At 41.4% G+C, this 17,045-nt stretch overlaps 1 protein-coding gene across 1 annotated transcript in view; it reads right to left on the reverse strand.

Moving 5' to 3' along the window:
• LOC126106698 (G-protein coupled receptor moody) overlaps positions 1 to 17,045 on the reverse strand; it is a 105,262-nt gene that overhangs the window by 3,211 nt on the left and 85,006 nt on the right. The window contains exon 7 of the mRNA XM_049913078.1: positions 15,557 to 15,808. Coding sequence (XP_049769035.1) covers positions 15,557 to 15,808 — 252 coding nt within the window. The remainder of the gene's footprint in view (positions 1 to 15,556; positions 15,809 to 17,045) is intronic.

Below are 17,045 nucleotides of genomic sequence, written 5' to 3' on the forward strand. Positions count from 1 at the left end.
AGCTGCATAAACTTTCATGAAACATCTGGCATTGCTATCTGCTTTCAGGAGTTACTCCATGCTGATGAGACAGTAAGACACACATTTGCTCTAGAATTTCTTGATCACATGGAAATGGACAGTGAATGGTCATGGAACAGATGAAGCCCATGTACATCTCCAAGGACATATCAACATACTGAATTGTAGAATATGGGCAACAAAAAATTCACACACACACACATCAACCAGTGCCACTTCTTTCTGCAAACATGACTGTACGATGTGGGTTGACGGCATCTTTTTACTGTAGGACCATGCAGATGAATCCTACAAGTTTTGTTACATGTACCATCAGTGCTAAATTCTATGAGAGTCTTCTGCACACAATCATTCCAACCCTTCAACAGCATGGATATGTGGGTAGGATAATTTTTATGCAAGATAGTGCTCCTCCCCACATTGTACAGCCAGTGAAACGGCTGATGCAGAGGCATTTTGGAAATGCTATAATTACCAGCAGCCATTTCCTTATAGCCTGAATCACCTGGTCTTAATCCACGTGACTTCTGGCTTTATGATTACCTGAAAAAGCTGTGTTCAGTGCTCCGATTACAAACACAGCTGAGCTGAAGACGCACATTGCACAATGCATTCTGAAAATGACCCCAATCTGTCGTGGAATATGCTGTTTCTCGATTTCAAATTGTACTAGAAAATGGTTGATAGGATACTGAATATGTCTTTTGCCAGACTCACAGTCATGCCCATTCCATGGTATGCCTAGTTGAATGAACAATTCACATAATAACCACCATATTGCAATTCATCTGTCATTTGCAGCTAAATCCATTTACATTGTGACACTTCACTGCACCATCTTGCGGGAAAATTTTCACTTTCCTCCCCCCCCCTCCCCCCCCCCCCCCGCCTCCCCCCCCCCCCTTCTCCTTGACCATAGCCTGCTCAAATTTGACCTTACTCTGCGCAGCAGTCTCTTCATTTTTTACAATGTTTTGAAGCTGGAACTTTTAATTTTAATCATCCTGTATTATAAACTGTTGATGATGAGAGCTCTATATTGGCCCGTGTTGTTTTGCACAGGACAGCTGCAGCATCAAAATTGCAGTTGATGTTTTCTAACAATGTGCTGACTGAACATTTAAATGATACATATTACATCTGTTCAAGGTGCGCAAAGTCCGAAACATGTTGTTGTGCATGATGCCAATATGTTCCAAAAAACCACACATGAAAATAAAATTTTTTCAGAGGTTCATATCTTGGGCTCTATTTAGCACAGAGATAAGGGGTAATGTGTTTTTGGATGGAATTTGGCTTAGCCATCATTTGTATATATCCATCAGAAGAACGAGCATACTGTAGCTATTGTACAGTACAGCGTCAAAAATTTATAATTAAAAATTACACACTTCCTCCAGCCCAGGCAAACTGATTGGTTCTATCGGTTAGGTGTGGTCTGGGGTGGCCCGTAGATTGCTTATAAAAAAATCTTGAAACCCTGTGATTTTTGGATGGAAAAGCACCAATTGTGGAGATGGCCACTTCTATAATTTTTGTACATGGCAGTTCATCAAAATATCATTATCCATTACCAAGGTCCAGAGGTTCAAAGTTAATGTACTGATGCAGGTAATATCAGGTCTGAGGTGTTAATGTAGTTTTAACTGAGGTAGTGAACAAATGGCAAGGGTTCTGAAGTCACGAAACTAGGTTGTGGTCAGCATTTTTTCACCAATAAAACTTTATGACACAGTCTCTAGGTAACACTTCATGTCTATACAAATATGCTGTACTGCAATGACAAAAGAAAGAGTCTTAACATATTTGAAAAGAAAAGAACTTAATAATTAATAGTCATTTTATCTGAAACTGATAATTCAGTAAAATATTTCTAATACCATATTTACTCTTTCAAGATACAAATCATAAGTTGAGCATTTTCATTTTTAATGAACTGAAATTGATGAGCAAAGTATTTTTAAAAAATGTAAACAAAACACTTTTATTTTAACCTTCTCTTATACGTACTTCTTTATGGTTTGTATGTGTCAAAGTATATAAATGCACTGTCAAAACTAATATCCTACATTATTCAATAATGACAATATTATGAAAAGGGTAGATCACTATTCACCTTATAGCAGAACTGATGAGTCACAGACATGCACAACAGAAAGACTGTAAAATAAGTAGGCTTTCAGCTAGAAGGCCCTCATCAGAATGAGACAAAACACACACACACACACACACACACACACACACACACACACACACACACAGACTGCACAGTGGTTGCAGCGTAGCTGGATCACACTTGGATGGAGGAGCAAACTGACTCAGGCAGAGTGCAACAATGGTCTTTGGTAGAGTTTGTGGTGAAAGGTGAAAAAATGTTTCCACAGTAGGGACCGGGAGAAGGTGAGAACATCTTTAACAAATCCTATATGACTGAATTTGGAAGTGGGGAAAAAGGTGAGGCCTTTGGAAAGGTCTGATACTTCTGTAGGGCTAAGGCTTTTGGAGGAAAGTTTCATGACTGTGTTTTGGGTCTCTATAGGTTCTTGATTATGTATAGTGCTGTTTGTGGCTTTTGAGGGTGGAGTAGGTCTGCAAGGGAGGATTTGTCAGCGATGGGGTAGTGTGTAGGAGATTGTTATAGAGGTGGTGGGTATTGGTAGCCCAAGGTAGGAGTAGGAAGTGAACAGGTTCGAGTGTTTTTTGAGGTGGCATTGTGCATGCTGCTCTAGTTCCTGGAGGGCAAGAGTTGTTTGTGATATGGGATTCAGGAATTTTGGATTGCACAATAGGAGAATTTTATGGATGGAGGGGAGGTACTGCGCCGTGCGGTTTGAGGCGCCGTGTCACTGGCTGCGCAGCCCGTGTGTTTTGTTCTCCTTAGCATAAGTCGTGTGTAAGTCTAGGGACCGATGACCTCAGCACTTTGTTCCGTTGGGAATTCACACACATTTAAACATTTTTGGGAGGTGCTGCAAGGAGGTTTGGGCCTGATTGACATGTTTTGTCTAATTCTGATGAAGGTCTTTTTGGCCAAAAGCTTACTTGTTCAACAGCCTTTTTATTGTACGTATCTGCAACTTGGCATCTCCGCTATATGGTGAGTAGTAATCTGTCATTATCCCATCCTGATTTAACCTATAGTATGCACTTTATATAAGCAGTACACCCAGCTGCAGCAGAGAAAAGAAGGGAAGCAGCTGAAAATTGCCAAGGCACAGAAAGGTGAATAAGCTCCTGTTGCAAAGATGCTGACAAAAAAAGTGGGGAACCAGCTGCCTGAATCCTCATTCTGCTCTGTTGCTTGTGAACATATTCATGCTTTTTTTGTGCTGTAAGAGAGTAGCACAGAACAGTGTCAGTGAAAGAGGAAGGAGACTATGTCAGAGACAAACAGAGAGAGGAAGTGGCACTGAAAGAGAAAATGAGAGGGATGAAGGGAGTAACAGTGGGAATCACAGTGAGAGGAAATCTTGATGGACAGTGGCAGTAAAAGAAAAAGAGAGAGATGGATGGAGAGAGGAGACAGTGGAAGTGAAAAAGAGAAATGAGTTGAGACAATACACAGGCTTTGGTGGGGGACAGCGGAATCTGGCAAACTTCGACACATGGGGTCAAAAAAGTTTCTAGCCTAACAAATAAAGAATGACAGAAATTTCATAATACCAATTTATTTTTCAATATAATACCTGTGTACACTAATACAGTTGCAAGCATGCTCACATAACTTCTGCAAGCCTTTCAAATGAAAGCTCTTCAATTCTGAGTCCAACCAAGCGTTCCCTGCATCATCATTGTCAAATTGTCGTCCTTTGAGCTCTTTTTTTTTTTTTTTCTTTTCCCAAACCTAAAAAAAGTCTGATGGAGTCAGATTTGAAGAACATGGCAGATGATGTAACAATTCCAACCTGTCAAGCAGTGTCCAGTGCTGCAGGCGATTTGGGTGCCGGTGTGTGGTCCTGATGCAAAAGAACTCCACACCTTTTTGTCTTTCTCTCTTCTCCGAAACAGTGAAATAGTATGATGCCTTTATAGTTACACCCTTTTGCAAGAATCCACCATAATTACCCCTTTTGCATCCAGAAGACCAATGCCATCACCTTACTGGCTGATTTTTGCACCCCAAATTTTGTTGGGGTATGGGATGAAGGATGTTGCCATTGTCGTGACTGTTGTTTTGTCTCAGGATCAAAGTGGTGAACCCATGTTTCATCCATTGTCCCATACCTTGCAAAAAGCCATCTTCAGATTGGCAGACGATTTCTTCACAACACTGCCCACACTCCCATCTCTGATGTGCATTCAAGCCTTTTGGGACCCACTGAGATGAAATGTTCTACATTCCCACAATATCCACAACAAAGTCATTTGCGCACCCAGAGGAGATTCTAGATGTGGTTTTGTGTTGTTCAATGATCCTGCAAAATCGTGCTGTGAATTGCAGTCACTGTTTCGTCAGCGGCAACAGTGACAGGTATTCCACTTCTTGGCACACATTCTTCCATATTTGAAGTCAGACACCCAGTTTTTCACTGTTGCATAAGACTGAGTGTTTGTGCGAGACGTTATGGGAACTATCTGGAGTCAGAAACTTTTTGACTGCCCTTCATATAGGGAAGGGTGTATTTTAGACCGACATTTCAAACACGCAAGTATAGGGGAAAGAATAAGTTGGTCCCCCCCCCCCCCCCCCCCCCTCCAGAATTTTTGAGTTGCTGAGGTATTGTGTAGATTGGGGGCAGTGAGAAAGGAGGGGGAGACAGTGGCAGTGAGATATATACTGTAAATCAGTGGGAGAAAAAGGATGCAGTGGTAGTGAGAGGGAGATGTTGAGTGTGAAGGCTATACTACAAAGAGAGACTGGGTAAAAGGATTTTGTTTGAATGTTTGGTGTTAAATGAGCATGAATATGTTTGCATGCTACCAGATTTTTAACGAGGAAGGTGACACAAGGTTTCAAGAAGTTGGTTTCCCCTCTTTCATGTAAAAGTCTTGAAAAGAGATGCTTATTTGCCTTTTTTTTACACTCCAAAAGGATAATTTTTCAGCTGGTTGGGTTCACTCAAAATACTCATTTTTACATGTTATTTGACTCCTTTACAGTCACAGTAACTGGTAATATTCGAAAAGTTTGTACCAAATAAAACCAGGAAAGTTGACAACTAGAGAGTCAACAACAGCTCAGTGACAATTATTCAGGTACGGGTATCAGAGGAATGATGGAGGGGGAGGGGAATGGTGGGGCAGGTATATTTGCTAAAGAGGATACAAGATTCACAAAAACTGGTATTAGCACACAATGTTCTGAAGTGGATTAATAATGAAAAATTGGTTAAAATCTAAAACAAAAATTACTATCTGTCGGGACTTAGATATCAGAATGGGAAATGAGAGTCAGCAAGTCATTTTTCTACCTCCTCATAATGTTCAATCTATATTGTAGCAATACAAAGGCCATACGTGACAAAGCATGTGTAGCTAACATCATTATTAGCTTTGAAAGGAATTTCTACACTATCAGTATTGCTGGTGGGAGATTTACACATTTTAGGCTAAACCAAAACAAAATTGAAGGACTCCCCTCAAAAGTAGGGGTAGAGGGGCCGTATTTACATTTGTGGCATACTTGTTCTGCTCTTATAAAAATCAGCTATAGAAGCAAACCTATACAGAAGGACATTTAAGTGGTACAAAGATGAACTTACCAATGCTATAGACAAAATATCTTATATTTGCACCATATGTAGAAAACTACTTCTGAAAATGGAACTAAGCAGAAAGACAAATTTTTTTACAATTCATATTGAAAGTAAGATGTCCTTGAGAACTAAGCTTAGAATGGCAAAAAGAACAGCATACAAAAGGTAAATTGAAGGTGTTCAGCTGCACAAGGGCATAGCATGTATCATGAGCACAACATATGTACAGGTTAAGACAAGTACTAATGCAGCTGATCTACTTAAGCAACACCAACATGGGGACAATCACACCCATTGAGATTACAACATTAGTGGCAACACTCTCAAACTCCAAAAGCGTGGACTACTCTCGGTTGTTAGAGTTGAATCCCGGATACATGATAACATAGTTGATCCTTTAATCTGCAAGTAAGTTGGCTGTTGGGCTGCATTGAGATGAGGGTATCTAACTCAGTCACTGTTTCTTTCTTTTCCCACTCTCATTTCATGATTTTACTTCAGCACCACTCTTGAAAAAGTAAGAGGGAAAATTAGAGGACCCATTGAATGGAACAAACAGTCTAATGAAAACTGAAAATCATTCCACAACCGCAATACTAGATCGGATACATCTAGCATCTTGGCTGTACCTTTACATAACACAAAATCTTTCTCTGTGTCATTCTCCATCTCAGCCATACGACTATGGAACGCGCTCCCCTGTGATCTGCGTCTTATCCAGAACCACTTAACATTCAAGAGGGAACTCAAGACTTACATATTAGGGACGGTATAGCCACCATTGTCGTGCCCCTCTCATCTTTTTCTTTCTCCTCTCCATCATAGCTTCGAATTTTACCATTCTATTTCTCCTCCTCTAACTTATCTACCTTTTCTATATCTCTTTCATCCCATTCTATCGTCTTATGTCTCTGCTTGATGAGAATAACTCACAAGCTGCAAGAATATAACGAGAAAATTCCCAACTAGCAATAGGACTGACATTCATAAAAGAAAAAATATGTTCACTTTCCTATACATAGTCATTACTATTATTATTATTCTTGATTATTATAATTACTTTTTGATTGTTATAATTATCATTGTAGTACTTTTATAATCTCTAATTTTTTCTGTAACATTAATACTGTATAACATGTTATATGTCCTTAATGTTCTGTAGAAACTGAAATTTGTTGAATCTGAGTATGCCTGGTTAGGTGTAAGAGAGGGCCTGAAGGCCCTAATCTTGCCAGGTAAAATAAATGCATAAATAAATAAATAAAATGACTTACCGTAATCAAGAGGAGCAGAAATGTGATTATCGATAAACTTAAAATTGGAGGCCCCTTAGTAGATGAAGAGAAGTAACTCTACTGCCTCAGGAGAAAAATAACATACAGAGGATGAGGCAAGAACGACATGGAAAGCAGAGAAGCGCAGGAAAAGAGGGCATTCCGGGCCAAAAGAAGTCTATTAGTATCAAACACGGGCTTTATTTGGAGAAATAAATTTCTGAGAAAGTACATCTATAGCACAGAATTGAATCACAGACTGCAGTAAAACCAAAAAGAGAATAGAATCAAAGCATATGAGATGTGGAACTATAAAGGGAAACTGAAAATTGAGTGCACTGATAAGACAAGAACCTTCTCCAGTGAATCAAAGAGAAAATAATATGTCAGAAACACTAAATGCAAAATGTGGCTGTTCACTTTGTTAAGGGTAATGGAGCTCAAAGCCTTGCTCCAATAGGAGCAGAGACATGGGAAAACGTGTTTCTTCTCCAACGCCTGGTGTCTAGGCTGCCCTGCCTGACCAACAGACATGTTGGGTGGGAACAGTTTTTTTGGGTCATCGGTCTTCTGAATGGTTTGACGTGCCCACCACAAATTCCTCTCCTGTGCCAATCCCTTCATCTCACAGAAGCACTTGCAACTTACATCCTCAATTATTTGATGGATGTATTCCAGTCTCTGTCTTCCTCTAAAATTTTTGCCTCTACAGCTCCTTCTAGTACCATGGAAGTTATTCCCTGGTGTCTTGCCATCCTGTTCCTTCTTCTTGTCAGTGTTTTCCATATATTCCTTAAATCACTGATTCTGCATCATTCCTTACCATATCAGTCCACCTAATTTTTAAAATTCTTCTGTAGGACCACATCTCAGTCTTTCTTTCCTGGTTTTCCCACAGTCCATGTTGCAATACTGTGCTCTAAATATATATTCTCTGAAATTTCTTCCTCAAATTACGATCTACATTTCATACAAGCAGACTTCTCTCGGCCAGGAATGCCCTTTTTGCTTCTTGCTGTGTCGGCCATGGGTTATGTTGCTGTCTAGATAAGAGAAATCCTTAATTTTATCCATGTTGTGACCAACAACCCTGTTTTCATTTCTATTACTTTCATCAATTCACTCTCCATCCATATTCTGTTCATTACATTCAGCAGATCCTGTAATTCTTCTTCACTTTCACTGAGGATAGCAATGTCATCAGTGAATCTTATCATTGATATCCTTTCACCTTGAATTTTAATTCCTCTCCTGAACCTTTCTTTTATTTCCATCATAGCTTCTCTGATGTATACAGTCAACGGTATGGGCGAAAGAATATGTCCCTGCCTTAGATCCTTTTTTAATCCGACCACTTCGTTCTTGGTCTTCCCCCTCTTGACTCTTGTATATGTTGTACATTACCCATCTCTCCGTATAACTTACTCCTGTTTTCCTCAGAATTCTGAACATCTTGCACCATTTGACACTGTTGAACAGCTTTCCCAAGTCAACAGATCCTATGAACATGTCCTGAGTTTTCTTTGGTCTTGCTTCTATTATCAACTGTGATGTCACAATTGCCGCTCTGGTGCCTTTATTTCTCCTCAAGCTGAACTGATCGTCTACCGTAACATCAATTCTCTTTCCCATTATTTTGTACACTACTGATGTCAGCAACTTGGATACATGAGCTTCAAACTGATTGCGCAACAATTCTCGCACTTCTCAGTTCTTGCAGTCTTTGGAATTGTGTGGACAATAGTTTTCCGAAAGTCAGATGGTATATCGCCACAGTCATACACTCTACACCCCAATGTGAATAGTCATTTTGTTGCCACTGCCCCCAATGATTTTAGGAATTCTGATAGTATGTTATCTATTCCTTCTGCCTTATTTGATCTTTAGTCCTCCAAAGCTATTTGAAATTCTGATTCAGGTACTGGATCCCCTATCTTTTCTAAATCGACTCTTGTTTCATCTTCTATCATGTCGTCAGACAAGTCTTCTCCCTCATAGAGGCCTTCAATGTATTATTTCCACCTATTCACTCTCTCCTCTGCATTTTTATCAGTGGAATTTCCGTTGCACTGTTAATGTTATTGCGCTTGCTTTTAGTTTCAGCAAAGGTTGTTTTGACTTTCCTACATGCTGAGTCCGTTCTGACAATCATTTCGTTTTTGATTTCCTCACATTTTTCATGTAGCCATTTCGCCTTAGCTTCCCTGCAATTCCTATTTATTTCATTCTTAACTGACTTGTATGTTTATATTCCTGAATTTTCTTTGAACATTTTTGTACTTCCTTCTTTCATCCATCAACTGAAGTATTTCTTCTGTTAGCCCTCGTTACTTTGTATTTATCTTTTCTTTCTAGCTTCCATGATTGCACTTTTTAGAGGTGAATGGACATCTTCAGCTGAACTGCCTACAGCCTCAGAGAACTTCAAGTATACCTCCTCATTCCTTAGTAGTTCTTTGCATATTGATTCTTCCTGACTAATCTCTCAAACTTCAGCCTACTCTTCATCACTACTACATTGTGATCTGAGTCCACGTCCACTCCTGGCTATGTCTTAAGATCCAATATCTGATTTTGGAATTACTGTCTGACCATGGTGTAATCTAACGGATATCTTCCTGTGTCTCCCGGCCGTTTCCAAGTATACCATTTCCTCTTGTGGTTTCTTATCAATGTATTTGCCATTACTAACTAAAATTTATTACAGAGTTCAATTAGTCTTTCTCCTCTCTCATTCCTTGTCCCAAGCCCATATTCTCCTGTAACCTTTTCTTCTACAACTGCTTTCCAGTCCCCACATGACTTTTAGATTTTCATTACCCATTCAATATCCTCACATACTTTCTCTGTCTCTCTATTGTCAGACTGTGACGTCGCATGTTTACCTGAACTATCGTTGTTGGTGTTGGTTTGCTGTAAATTCTGGTTAGAACAACTATATCTCTGAACTGTTCACAGTAATATATTTTTTGTCCTACCTTCCTATTTGTAACAAATCCTACTCCCATTATACCATTTTCTGCTGCTGTCCATACATCCTATACTCGTGCGACAAGAAATCTTTGTCTTCTTTCCATGTCACTTCACTGACCCACTATATGTAGATTGAGACTTTGCATTTCCCTTTTCAGATTTCATAGGTTCCCTACCATGTTCAGCCTTCTGACATTCCACACTCCAACTTGTACAATCTTACCCTTTTGTTGTTTATTCAACATTCTTCTCATGGTCACCTCCTCTTGGCAGTCCCCTCCTGGGCATCTGAATGGGGGACTACCGCAGAATATTTTGACAATGGAGAGATCATCATGACACTTTTTCAATTACAGGCCTTGTCTTGTGAATACACGTCATATGTGGTTTCCATTGCCTTCTACATCCTCATGCTGTTGATTGTTGCTAATTCTTCCACCTTTTGGGGCAATTTTCCACTCCAAAGGCAAGAGAGTGTACTGAACCTCTGTCTGCCCATCCAGCCTCTTCCACAAGGCCACTGACTGAATGAGGGGCAACGTCTTACACTGGAAGTCTGCAGCTGCCAATACTAATGATTTTGACTCTAAATTTAAACAGTGTTGGGGTTCAAACCCAGGACCAAGGATGTTTTGATTACTAATCAAAGACAATACCTCCTAGGCAATTGGTTTATGGGGAATGGTATCAACCTGTTTTGTGGGGCAAAAAACAGTTCTCTGGGCCCTAACAAGTAGGCTCCCCTGATGAAAGGCATGTTTTGCCTACTGTATTGCGGGGGATACACTTGCCAATGAGTAAGGTGTGGGGATACTGAGACTGATATAGGAGGGGAGGGCGAGGAGATGGATGAGGCAGATGGAAGAGAATGATATGGACAAAGAGAGGGGAGGTGAAGATACAGATAGAGGTGAGAGGTTGAGTTTGACAGGCACAGGGAAGAAGAGATGCCACAGAGAGGGTGAAATGGACATGTGTACAGTACATGTGCTGAAAGCACACACAAGCAAAGTCTCCAATAATAAGGGTTGCCACAAGTTTCCCCATCTGAAATTTCCTGATTTTTCAGACAAGTTTTAGCAATTTTCCTGACAAATTTTGAGATCTCAAGGGTAAATAAAGACAGAACTTGTCAAGAAATTCTGTATTTCTAAATGTGTGAGCAAAAAATCTTAAGTACTGACATCTTTTGCAATTGTGAATGTGTGCTTTCCTGCCATATACAGCTGGTGAAGAGTTCTTGGGCTTCTAGCCAGGTAACAGAGTCTTCAAACTGTGACATTTCAACGAGTGACATGCTCATAATCTTCTGGCGAAGTGCTGAGACTCTGCAGATGGTGGTCCCTTTATACCTGCGGTGTGCCCCCCCCCCCCCCCCCCCCCCCACCACCTGGCCGCGAGAGGCTGAATAATCCAGAGGAGCCGGTGGACAGGGATGCGGGTGTGCCGTTCGTGTCTCCGTCAGAGCATTCCGGTCACGTCTCGTGAGCTGGACAGTTCTTGGTGCATTCACAGCGTATTGCAGCAGCTAATGCTGGATTCCAGACTGCACTATGTCGACAACCTTAAACCCTGTTCACAAGATTCTCATGGACCCATATTTATATCGATTCTTTGATGATGCTGTCCTAATAGCTCCCGGCTCAGCACAGCACCCTGGTGTTCTTGAAATAAAAGGTGTGGTTTTCTTTGATAATATGTTCAGCTGTAGCAGATTTCTCTGTTTGTCCAAGTCGGACATCTCTGATGTGTCCCTCGCACCTTTTTGAGATGCAGTGCTGTGTTTGTCCAATGTACTGTACACCACATTCACAGGCAGTGCTATATTTGCCAGGTGTGTTGAGTTTGAGTGGGTCTTCAGCTGACGCCAGCAGCTCTGTCATCTTCGGTGGTGGTCGGAAGAAGGTATGTATGTTTGATTTTCTCAGTAGCTTCCCGATTTTGGCTGACAGGGGCCCCAAATATGGCAGAAAGGCGAGTCTCTTGTTATCTTCCTCTTCCAGAAATTTGTCAGTCTGTCTCCCCTTCAAGGCTCTACCAATCTGTGTTTCACTGTAACCCCAAAATACCTCTCTTACGTAGTGTAATTAATCTGAGAGGCTGTCTTTGTCACAAATGATGCACACCCTATGTACCAAGGTGGTCGGTACTGACTGACATTGTGCTGGATGGTGGCAGCTGGTTGTGTGGAGGTACAGGTCTGTATGCGTCTTCTTTCTAAACACTGAATGACCCAGCATGCCATCCACCTTCTTCCTTATCAGTATGTCCAGGAATGGAATACAGCCATTCTCCTCTAATTCCATCGTGAAGATGATATTCTCATGTATGCTGTTTAGGTGGTCCGTAAACTCCTCCAGTGCCTTACTGCCAGAGCACGAAAGTACCGTCGACATAGCGGAAGAAGTGCCTGGGTTTATGGTGAGCAGTTTGTAGAACCACCTCCTCGAAGTGTTCCAAATAAAGAATTGCGATCCCTGGAGCAAGGGGAAATCCCATGGCCACTGCATCCGCTTGAAGTAGGTGGTCATAAGTGCATATTCAAACAGCTTCACTGTTTCAGGCTCAAAGTGCTGATTAAGGAGTGCCGAGACGTCACCTCCTTGTTCACTAAAGTACCTCTGCAAGATGCCTTGGCACTCCTTAAACAGCATGACCACCTCGGTACATAGGGTGCGCGTGACAAAGAAAGCCTCTCAGACAAATTACATCACCTAAGAGAGGTATTTCGGAAAAATGGGTACAGTGAAACAGAGATTGGTGGGGGCCTTCAGTAGGAGACAGGCCGACAAATTTCGGGAAGAGGAAGAAGAAGATAACAACAGACTTGCCTTTCTGCCATATTTGGGGCCCGTGTCAGCCAAAGTCGGGAGGCTACTAAGAAAATCGAATATAAATACCTTCTTCCCACCACTGCCGAAGACTAAAGAGCTGCTGGACTCAGCTTAAGACCCACTCAAACTCAACGTACCTGGCATATACAGCATTGCCTGTGGATGTGGTGTACAGTACATTGGACAAATGCAGCGCTGAATCTCAAAAAGGTGCAAGGAACACATCACACATGACCGACTTAGACAGACAGAGAAATCTGCTATAGCTGAACATAGTATGAAAGAAAACCACACCTTTTATTTCGAGAACACCAGGGTGCTGTTGGGACAGTGTCACTAAAGAATCTATAGAAATACGGGTCCACGAGAATCTCGTGGACAGGGATGAAGGTTATCAACTTAGCATGGCCTGGAATCCAGCGTTAGCTGCAAAATGCCATGAATGCACCAAGAACTGACCAGCTCACGAGACATGACTGGAATGCTCCGACGGAGACACGAACGGTGCACCCGCTTCACCCTCCACCCCGCCCTCCAGCTCCTCTGCATCCAGCCTCCTGCAGGCAGGTGGTGGTGGTGGGGGGGGGGGGGGGGGGGGGGGGGGGCACGCTGCAGATATGAAGGGACTGGCATCCGCAAAGTATCGGCACTTCGCCAGAAGTTGATGAGTATGTCACTCGTCACATTTTGAAGACACCGCCACCCGGCTGGAAGCGCACACTATAGGTGTCTGCCAATAAAATGTTTGTTTCACTATGTTCATTATTGTCGGTTATTACCGACTGTGTTATATCTATTATTTTACAGGTATTATGTGATTTTCCTTTCAAGAAATATATGGGTACATAGCGTACAAACCATCAGCGACTGCCACAATTTTCATCTTCCTCTTATCGTCCATACTTTCTAATATTAGGTCTACAACTTTGCTTCCACAGTTTTGCAATAGACGGCAGTAGCGGCAAGTGGGGTTCAGGTGGTTGGTCATAGGTGTAATACAATAAGCGTACGCATCTGTAAACATAATGCCATAAAAATATTAGTCAATTTGTGATTGCATCATAAGGTTATTCTCGAGTAAGTACGTCAACTTACACACCCATTTCTCGCCATTTTCTGCTTTAACATGAATAAACCTGTGACTCTTAAAATGCTGGGTAAGACCAATGATGAGGGGACTATTAGCGGGATAACATGCAGCGAATGTTTTCAAAGTCTTAACAACGGTGATTTTGATGTCAAAGACCAGCATGCCGATGGAAGACAGAACGTTTTTGTAGCTACTGAAACAGATGAAGACAGTCACAGGATGTCATTATAGAGAGCAACTGATGCCTTTGAGCCCAGCACTAAAACACAAACGGCCACAATAAAGCGATAGATGCATAAAGATAATATTGTAGCAGGTCAGTGCTTGACCCATGTCGCAAAACCTGTTAAATTATACACAGAAATGTTGAAATGATAAATCCTATCCTTCCCACTCTCTTCTCCATAGGTTGCTCTCTCTGACTACCGCCTTTTTTTGATCAGTGGCATACAGACTGGCTGACCAGCACTTCCGATCATAAGAACAAGTGCAAAAAATTGAATTGACTCACGGATCCCCACAAAAGACGCCAAGTTCTTCCACCACGGGATTGGTATACTATCCAAAAGATGGGAGAATGTATTGGCCAGCAACGGGCAGTACTATGAATTTTAAGTTTTTTCTATAAAGCCCCGAACTTCGAGAAAAAATGGCAGAAGCAAAGTTGTAGATCAAATATATAAACTACTTTCGAAGTGCCAAAATCTACTACAAGAAATAATATGCCACACTGTACTTACAGTGAGACAGTCGCAATTCCTGAAATAGGTTGCATGTGACCTCGACCTCTGACCTACCAAGGAGCACCGCAGTCCTCAGCCCACGAAAATCCATTGCATAATGCCACACACAAACGGACCTGGCCTGCAGGCAGATCGGCGAGACTAGACCCGACAGGCAGGGCCTGCACATTAGTGGGAAACGAATGGCTTCAGATCGGCAGCCCCACTCCGTTACAGAAATGGCCTGCGGTTTCGGCCCGTCACGAAAATCTACCAGTGTGGCCAGCTATTCAAGAGTCAGACACCATGTCGATGAAAAGAGACCGTGGCGATCAATCTGTGCAACAAATAACTTATTCAAATAATCTGAGAATCAATAATAATAAGGATAGGTAGTAATTCACCGTAAAAGATGATTGCTGGGCCACAGACAATCGCACTCTCTCAACCAATTTTTTTTGTCAGAAAACGACAACGGACACACACATTCATAATATCACTCATGCACACATTACCACTGCATCAACAGTCTCTGAGAATCACATCCAAACAAACCACTCATCATGCCTCCCTGCCTCTCATCAGATTCAGCATCTGCTAGGCTAGAGGCAAGAAGTACTGACTAGAGATAGAAACAGGAGAAGCGGTAAGAATGAGGGAGCAGGGAAATGGCGCACGTACTCAGCTGCTGCCAGCCATTGATGATGCCTGACATCTCATTAAACAAACAATTACATCTACTGAGACAAAACGAGATTTTTCCAGATTTCCAGAACTTGTGGCAACCCTGATAAAGAAGAGAGGACATGTATTGCTAGTGGCCTACTACAGTTTTCTTTTTTAACTCGAGACATGACCCATTGCACAATAAGGCCAGTAATAAATATGATGTCAGGTAACGAATCTGAACAGTTGCGCGAGTGCCCACAGTAGTAGCAATACTTACCTCCAGACGAGGCACGGCACATGAGCAGGTTTTTGTAGGCCTGGCGGTACTCTGAGCTCATGACGACGTAGATGATGGGGTTTATGCATGTGGACAGGTAGATGAGGATGTAGCCGGCGATGTTGAGCCCGTGCAGGTTGGTGACCGAGTGGAACGTCTTGCTGACTGTGATGGGCAGGTAGCACACCACAAACGATGCAAAGATCACCAGGATCATTTTCAGCAGCTTCTTGTCCTTTGTCGTCATCTTCCCTGTTGGCAACATAAATGTTTGCTCGCCAATGTACAAATCGTCATGCTGCACTGTTAAAGGAACTGTTACTATGTCAAACGCATTTTTAACAACCACTTTACATTTATAATACTGCTTTGAATCTGACCATACCAATTATACAAGTGTTTTTTTTAATATGTAAAACTTGACAGAGCAGGTGTCATATTACTGCTACACTGACAGACATAATTACCCTGTTGTTTAGTTGCACTGTTCGTGCAAGCTTTGTTTGTAGCTTACGTGGTTTTCCAAATATTGTCTGCTAAGTTGAGTAGTTCTATCCCTGCTGCTACCTCCATTTCAATCCTCATCAAAAGACAAAGAAGACAACAAATGGGAAGCAAATAGCACAGTTATCAGTTAGCATCCATACTTAAGAGGAAGGTAGACACCTTTGCTGACATTCAGCATAATTTATGCAAAGTATGTTTCCTTACAAGGATTTATTCAAAGTATTTAACTTTATGCTACACCACAATATTTGACCTGTCTAAATTGTTGTAACTGCCTCATGCAAATGAAGTCTTGTTGGTATCTAAACACAGAGACCAAGGAAATAACAAATGAAGGGTCAGCAGGAATGGGAGAGAACATTTAATAAATACAACATAATGTTCTGCTTGTGCAATTCATTATGGATTTAGGCTAAAAAAAGAGTGCCAACATATATTGCAGTGGATTTATGTAATTCTGAATACAAGGGAAGAGTTATCTGTTCCTTCAAGTCTGGGGAGTACAGGTTTCATTACCACTCTGCAGTCAGCATGAAATTTCATGACTAGGGCCTGGATTTTAATGATGTGAAAAAAGAGCAAAATGTGGAAGCATTTATGACCTAAAACATACATAAATAAGACCATAAAAATATGGCTTCATGTAAGTTTTTCAATAAGCATTCCTGTTGATTGTATTGAAAAAAAATGTAATACAAAATTCATTTCTGAACAGCCTGAAAGGGTAGTACTTCCTTTTTGTATTGTTTGAAACTAATAGCTTATTTTGGGAGAGGGGGGGCGGGGTGGCAGTGAGGTGAGGCCGAGGCTCCAGAAGGGGCAGGGGCACGTTCTTTTTAGGTAAGCAAGTCAAATCAAGCTTATTTTCAGGTAAGCAAAACAATCTATGTCTTTTAAGGTAAGCAACTCAAGTTTATTTTTAGGTAAACATGTCAAGTCAAGCTAAGCTTTTTTCAGGTAAGTTAGTCAAGTTAAGTTTTCT

Source organism: Schistocerca cancellata, chromosome 10, assembly GCF_023864275.1.
Source record: "Schistocerca cancellata isolate TAMUIC-IGC-003103 chromosome 10, iqSchCanc2.1, whole genome shotgun sequence".
Taxonomy (NCBI): domain Eukaryota; kingdom Metazoa; phylum Arthropoda; class Insecta; order Orthoptera; family Acrididae; genus Schistocerca; species Schistocerca cancellata.